The sequence below is a fragment of the Crocodylus porosus genome, unplaced genomic scaffold, assembly GCF_001723895.1.
Source record: "Crocodylus porosus isolate Cpor-Errol unplaced genomic scaffold, CroPor_comp1, whole genome shotgun sequence".
Classification (NCBI taxonomy): domain Eukaryota; kingdom Metazoa; phylum Chordata; order Crocodylia; family Crocodylidae; genus Crocodylus; species Crocodylus porosus.
This window is the reverse complement of record NW_017728950.1, coordinates 52,870,847-52,878,815: the sequence shown is the minus strand read 5'-3', so window position 1 is coordinate 52,878,815 and position 7,969 is coordinate 52,870,847. Positions and strand designations below refer to the sequence as shown.

Genomic DNA, 7,969 nt, shown 5'->3' with positions numbered 1-7,969 from the left:
GGATAGGTTTAGGTTAGATATTAGGAAGAACTACTTCACTGTAAGGGTGGCCAGAGTCTGGAATAGGCTTCCCAGAGAGGAGGTGCTCTCACCTTCCCTGGAGATCTTCAAGAGGAGACTGGACAGGCACCTGGCTGGGCACCCCTTCAACCCCCAGTGCTCCTTCCTGCCCATGGCAGGGGGTCGGACTAGATGATCTGTCTAGGTCTCTTCCAACTCATTGATTCTATGATTCTTGTTCTCACACACACACACACATGCTTTACCAACATAGACAATAACAGATTCCCTTTCCTGGATAACATCAAAGGAACAGTGAAAATGATTTCCAGGTTGTGGGAAGCATTCATCATGTTCCTCCAATGCTTGGTCTTCACATATGTACCCCAAATCTTCTTTTATTCCACCCCCTCTTATATTCACTGTGTTCCACACATTCTCTTTCTGCCAGGCCCAAGTGTTATGATCTCTGGAGCACATTACTGAGTTATCATCAATCTATAATCCCAGTGGGACTACTGGGTGGATTATTCTACTTTCCTTGCCTGCCACAGTTATCAGGAATAACTGCAAGCTCTGCTGGTGATGATTGTACAAAGTATTATCTAATCTCCACCAGGGCTGGAGGGCTAATTCTTTCTCTGTTACATGTGGCTGAATCAGGTTGATTGCTTCCATGGGAATTTGTCCCGCTATGGCTTGCCAAATCATTCCCATGGTTATGTTTTGGGTGAGAGCCTGAGCTTGCTCACATGCTGAAGCCAGTGAGACATTATTTTAGAGGGACTGTACACAAGACATCCTTAACCCTTCATCCTCTTCTATGAGTCCTTCCCACCGAGGAAATACCTTACTTATTAACTGCTGTTCCTCATTTAGCTGTTTCAAAGATGCTATTAATGGGGTTCCCATTTTCCCTATATTTTCAGTGGCATATAACAGTTTATTAGCAAGAACTTCTATATTTGCGGCATCAATTAAAGAGCCTCTGGTTCCCTCTGGTGCAATCCAATCACTGAATTCCCTTTTTACTCTATTTACATGGTTGGCCCCTTGCCACATGTTTATTCATTCATTCCAACCTTTATGGATAATTCCAATCAAGGGAACACATACAGATGCAATGTGAGAGATATTCATACCATCTAAGTGGATTTGAGCCTCCTTCAGAGAAGTCTGAGATTGAAGAGCCACTTGTTCCTGTTGATCCAATTTTAACACATGGGTCCCAAAATTGGGGCTTTAAACGTTGGAGGAGAGGGAGGTTTGTTATCAGGAGACTGAAATTTAAAACTGTTCGTTGTTGTTGGCCCAATTCCACCCTGTACAATCCTGGCTCATGGAATCCCTCCGAAATGGCAAAGTGCCCATAGAATTTAAACCAAATTGTTGGCATGAGCTTGTCACAGTGTGCCCTTTAGTGAAACTACCCAGTCTGGGGGTCCTTGTTGGTTCAGGTCATGTCCAGCTAAAGTCCAGTTCAGCGGTTCCCAGTCCACGAGGAACTGTGTGATATTCTTGCCAGCTGGTGTGATCAGAGGCAGCTGCAGTTCATCTCCTGGTAGTGGAGATGTCTTGGTTCCAACAACAATAATAATAGATAGGGGCATGGTCGCTCTCCAAACAGTGGAAGAAACCAGGGCCACCATGTACCCTGTGCTGCACCTGCCACCCAGAATGCTGTCACTGGTTGCTTTTGAGGGTGCAGATCCTTCTCGAGTCCACAGTGGCTTACAAAAGAATGGAACGGAGTCTGGTATGGCCTTAGTTCCATAACATAACTTGAGTGGCTCCCTGGTAGCACTCTGCATCCAATTGGCAAAGCTTTCCCAGGGGCAACCTGAGGTGTTGTTAGCAGTGTAGAACTGGTAATGATGCTGTAGGGCCAGGGAGTTGCTTCCATTCCCAAAGAGTCCATGCATGTGGCACAGCAATTTCACTTCCTGGGCTCCAGTTGGCAAACACCTCCAGAGGCTCAGAGGTATTGCAAGTTCAGCATAGAGTCTAGGCAGCATCAGACCCCAGACACTTAGGAGCAACAGGGTTCAGGTACAGCTGTGGGATGCCATGGCTCATGTTTGGGACCAGTGAGGGGGAAGAGAAAAGAGAAAAAAACCTCCCACACTCCCCCCCTCCCCCTCCCCCCCCAATCCTGGGAGAATCTGGGATCAACACTGCAGGACAAAAGTTGAGCAGTGACCTAAAGAAGGTGGCTATAATAAGTCAAGGACTTTTCTGGTCTTTTCCTGCCTCAGCATCAGGGTAGGCACTGACAAGCCCATCTGATGTGTATTTTCCAATGGTCCTTTTGCTTGGGCTTCCTCTGAGGGCCATAATTTAGTTCCCCTTAAGCCCTTTAAGTTCATCAGGATTTTTCTAGGTAATGTCCTGTATGTGTCTGCTACTAGAACTACTAGAAACATGCATTTTTCTTCATTAAACTAAGGTTTAGTTTCAATCTAAAGTTGAAAATATTTTACTGCCCCTAGTTTACTTTCACACCCAGTGATGTTGGACTCATCTTCCATGTGGCCAAAATGACACATGCCCAGAGTGAAATTCTAGACCTTAAAGGAAACAAGGCAGAATGAAGAGGAGAAGACAGGGAGAAGCTCATAGAAAGACAAAGAAAGCTTAATGGAAGCCCTATTAATGCTGACCCTTCAAAAATGCCCCTTGCAGACATATGGAAGATGAAATATCTGAGTAGCCCCATAAAATTGACTTTCGACTGCTTCATATGGTGTTAGGCTGGGGCAGGCAATTATTTTGGGCAGAGGGCAACTTACTGAGTTTTGGCAAAGATAGGTATTCAGAAAAAAAGGTGTGGGTGGGTGAAATCAGTTATAGTCAGTGGAAGTTTTACCTACAATAAACTAAGTAATGTTTTACTTGATGCAAAACAACATTTTTCATCTTTGTGCTTCTTCAGTGAAAAAAAGAAAGAAAAAATCATTCCAGGGGATAAAAATTGATTTTTTATTTGATTTTTGGTATGGCTATTCAACCAAAAATCATTTATTCACACAGGTCCAAATGAATATTCGATATTCACTGTGTGAAACAAAAGCACTTTACTTTTTAAACAATATAACTCTTGTCCTTTGTTGTCCTTTCTCTTGAAAATGTAATTATCCATTTGAGGGAAGAAAATTCAGCATAAACTTCCTCAGTTTTCTTCACCTAAGTAATTATCTATTTTCAAATACACCTTCCTTAAAATATAAAAGCCTCCATGGTTCTTGATTGTTTTGTTTCAATGACAATTACTGACCTTTGTTGAAACTTGTAAAATCACAAGGAGATAAGCATGAAAGAAATCATGTGCTCTTGGAGTATTTAAAGCCTGGGGAAATCACTGAAGTAGAAAAGGATTAATAGGAAAGAGAGCGTGAGGCCAAACCGAACTGTTGGCAGAACCAGGATTAGTAAACAGACTCAAACAGGAAAGAAGTTAGTACTGCTTAGTCCTGGGTAGGACACGCGGAGTTCATCAAAGAAGTACTGCCAAAGACAGAAAAGAGGGTACAGTACAGAGGTAAGAAGATATGGTAGTTTTTCATTTATTACAAAATCTCCAATACAGCAGACAGTAGAAGCAAGAGAAGCCTAAATGTACAACAAGAGATATGTATCAGATTAATTCAGAAGGGATGGGAGGGCAAAGAAACAGTTAGACTGAAGTTACTAATGCCTCACAATTTGTAGCATTTAGTATTGATGAAAGGTTGTCTGGTTGGCAGGAGTGCATTAAGAAGAATTAATGTTTAGAAAGCTGCTAGAGGTCTACGAGTGGAAGAGTCTGTGCCGGTAAAGTTAAATAATGTGTACATTGTGGGCTATGAGAGATGTGAAGCACCTCATTGCCTCTGCCATTAAGACTGTGATAGTTGTAGTTTGGAAGGATTGAGGCCCTTTCTCTGCTAAGAGAATAAGGTTTTTAAATTTTTGTTAAGCAAAGACAAAGTCTATGATACTGGTTTTGCCATATTCTGAAAGAGATAGCAGCAAAGTAGATGGCTTGGTAATTTTATCTGTGAATGAAAGTGTTTCTTGCAACTGTGCTTGCTCTCAAACATTTCTCTTTCCTCTAGTTTATACTGAGCTTCACTAGGCAGGAGGCAAAGCTGCAGACTCACAAGAGGAACCTCTGGTTTCCCTCTCACTTGGATTGTCATTATGCAGATCTCCATACAGCTGCTTCTCTTTTTACCACAGCTTCTTACCTTGCTCAGCCAAGCTAGTGCTCAGTTCCCCCGCCAATGTGCTACAGTTGAAGCCCTAATAAGTGGTGAGTGTTGTCCAGATTTGTCTCCATTATCTGACCCTGGCTCTGACCGTTGTGGTTCATCTTCTGGGAGAGGTCAGTGTATGCCAGTAATTGCAGACTCACGGCCCCATGGCCCACAGTACATGCACGATGGCCGGGATGACCGTGAACAGTGGCCCTTGCGCTTTTTCAACCAAACCTGCAGGTGCAATGGAAACTTCTCCGGTTTCAACTGTGGATCATGTCAACCTGGCTGGACTGGGGCTGCCTGTGACCAGCAGATCCACATAGGTAAGAATATCAGCAATAATGGAGAGACTTGATCTGTTAGTAATGCTCAGTGTAAGATACATTTGACTTCCTATCTTCTTTAGAGACTAAAATATCCCTGACACCTAAATAATATAAATAATTATGAGACGTAAAAATGTGGGTTTTTTGGAATTATTTTATGCTTAAAATGGAGGTATGTGTTTGATAGATTTGATGGCAATTCTGTGAATCCAAAATTCCTGTGCAACTATAACTTTTTTCATCTTGCAAAAATAATCACCAGAATAGTTCTGGTAACTACTCCCAACAACTTCAAAGGATCTAAACAATTAGAAACTATGTAAGTTAGTGCTACAATCATGACTCTGAGTGGTCTACATTTTAATATTGAAATTTAAATATACCAGCCTTTAGGTATTTAAAGATTTTTGAAGTGTGGTTTGTGAGATTACTACAGGGTCTGTAAAAGATAAAGTATTTCTAAGAAGGGATAGAGTGGAAAGAGAAAGGGCCTGGTATCCATGTTATTAAGGCCCAGCAGTTTGAATTAATGAGGGTTCAAATATTAATGAAAGTTGAAATGTATTATCGGACTACTACAAAATGCTTCACCCTGAAAATCAGCAACCCAACCCTTCCCCTAAACCAATGTTAAAATTAAGTGATGAACTCTATCTAAGTTGATGGAATATGACAGATCTGTAATATATGGAAATGATTATTACAAATATCAGCTCTGTCTCTTTTTTCTCTATATTAGTAATATTTAATTAATGCAATCCAAAGTAAAGGGTTAAAAAGTTAAAGATATCACAATTAAAATTAAGGGCACGGCTCAGTCCTGTGTAGAGACGCCTGAGCTAGCACTAAATAGCTAAACAGCCTAACTCAGAAACTGGAAGCAGTATAGCCAAAAACAGTGAAGCGCTCAAACCAAGTGCTGAAGTAGAGTTTAATATTAAAAAACCCAACTGAGCTTCAGCTTGCAATACAAAAGCAAAAGTTAATACATCATTGGAGTCAATGAAGTTAAGTCAATTACACCATCTAATTAGTGTGACCATATTTCCTGAATCTCAAAATGGGACATATTCCCTCTTCATGTCCGGGGCGGATAGGATCTGGAACCAACTTCCAAGGGAAGTAGTGCTGTCTCCTATCCTGGGGGTCTTTAAGAGGAGGCTTGATGTTTACCTGGCTGGGGTCATCTGAGCCCTGTTTTCTCTCCTGCCCAGGGCAGGGGGTCGGACGAGAAAATCTACAAGGTCCCTTCCGACCCTATTTCTATGATTCTATGAATCTATGAATCTTTTCACACATCCTTTCCCTTCTGTGATCTCAATGGATTGTGCTGGTAAGCAGAGAGAAGGAGTGTGGGCAGGAGAGACACTTGTCCCAGGCATGTAGTCAATCTCTAGAAACAGGACAAAAGTGAGCAGACAAGCACAGAATAAACAAAACCAGTAAGATACCCAGGAGAAATGTTTAAACAGGGCTACCCTTATGACAACAGGATGTACGGTCACCCTACATCTGGTAGTCAGCCCCTAGGCCTTTAGAAACTATTCAAACTAAACAGTTAGCAAAGTCAGAAACTTTATACCAAAATAAACTCAATGAGACAAGCTTGTTTATTGACACTAAAATTAATCACTGTATGTTTGGCTTTTACAAACAATTATTGGGTTGTTATTTGTATGTACATAATAGATATCACAAACAGTTTTACACTGTGAGTTGATGCAATCATCATTTTGAATTATATAGTATTATGAGGACTCAAAATATGTGCTGGAGACTGTTCAAGCAAACATTTCAAAATAAAAATGAAGTATTATGTGTTACCTAAATCAATAGTATGTATAACTATTTCTAAAAAGCATATTACTGGTGTACAGAAAAAGTCAAATTGTTATGGAGTTCAGTTAAACCCATCACAAGCAAAATCACATGTTTAGGAAACTTGGTTACTGACTGAAATTCTGATCCAAATGAAGTTAAAGACAATATTCTTTTCGATTTAAGTGGGGCCAGGACTTAACTCACACATCTCTCAACCAACTGAAGTGCTGCTTGCTTTTAGTCTTCAGTATAATTGTAATAACTAAAACAAGTGGTTGCTTGCTGGTGAATAAAGGGACATTTGTCTGATTTAAGAAGTTGCTTGAGGAAAGAAGGTGAGATTGCTTCTTTCAGTGGTTCCATTTGAAGTATTGTGATGCCTAATGATTAGCATTCGACTCTTACGACAGAGGATCAGCAAAATAGGCACCTAAAGACCCTATGTAGTAAAGGGGAAACTTAAATGCCTCTAAAGTGTGATGCAAAGATTCCACATCCTGAGTGAAAAGCTGCCACAAGCGAACCAAGAGAGAATGGGTCTTTCAGTTTAGGTGTCAGATTCAAGCCTGTACATCAGGCACCTTTAGCCTACGCATATAACCCTGTTTCTTTGATTCATTCACACGGGGCTAAACGACAACCTTTAGGCATCACAGTACAACTCAGGATTGCCAAATCATCTGCTGAAGGTAGGTGTTATCTAGTGACTCTGATGCTGCCCTCTTTTTTAATACTAGCTTACTGGTTAGTGTACTGGCCCAAGGGGTACAAGAACTAGGTAGTAAACCATCAGCCTGAGAAAATTCCAGCTCACCTCTCCTGCTTCCTAGGAGATGACTCCAATTATGAGGCTACAGAAAAATCTGGATGGTTGACCCTCCAGCCTTCCTGCTGACTGTGCAGTACTATACTATAAGAGTCAAGGGGAGAGAAGAGGAGTAAACAAAAGGCAGCCTGACTGCACAGCCCAAAGTTTGGGACAGTCAGCTGTGGGAGCCATACAATCTCAGTGCCGTAGCAGTTAAGTTCGTAGCTCCAAGTGGCTCAAAGCCCACAGCTACAGCCTGCCCTTGCCCCGCACACAGATCCAGGGGGCACACACCCTCCATGCTTGCCCCTGAGTGCATGCAGCAGCCGGGCCACCCTTCCCACATCCCCGCGCTCCCCCAAGCAAGCCACTCATGGCTCTGTCCCATGCCTTGCAGCGCCTGTTGAGGCCCCTTTGCTTCAGCACTTGGGGTAGTTGCCCCACTTGCCTCCCCCATCCCTTGCTACATCACTGTGCATTCTGGACCCTACTCCCAGAGTTATTTCTGCTTATTATCTACTGATTGTCTAACATAATATGAAGAGCAAAGACCAGAAGCCAGCCTGCTGAGTGCCCTAAACATTAAACTATGGCCCCTCTTGCTTTCCCTCCTTTTGGACCCAGGATTTTACTGGCTGTTCAATGCTCAAGGTTTAACAGAAGATTAGAATGCTCTCACCATTAGTATTTCTATGAAAGGAGAGAGAGCAGTACCTTCACTGACTGTGTTTTTGTCTGAAAGGGACTGTGGATGCTGTACTTTGAACTGAACTCAA

At 42.0% G+C, this 7,969-nt stretch overlaps 1 protein-coding gene across 2 annotated transcripts in view; it reads left to right on the top strand.

The window, feature by feature from the left end:
- Positions 1-7,969, top strand: part of TYRP1 (tyrosinase related protein 1) — an 89,505-nt gene that overhangs the window by 71,645 nt on the left and 9,891 nt on the right. Inside the window, exons 1-2 of one of the 2 annotated variants that reach the window (XM_019555392.1) lie at positions 3,358-3,538; positions 4,095-4,561. In XM_019555392.1, coding sequence (XP_019410937.1) covers positions 4,180-4,561 — 382 coding nt within the window. In that variant the 5' untranslated portion in view covers positions 3,358-3,538; positions 4,095-4,179. Of the gene's footprint in view, positions 1-3,357; positions 3,539-4,094; positions 4,562-7,969 lie in introns of those variants that run through there. The other variant, XM_019555393.1, reaches the window with a different exon arrangement.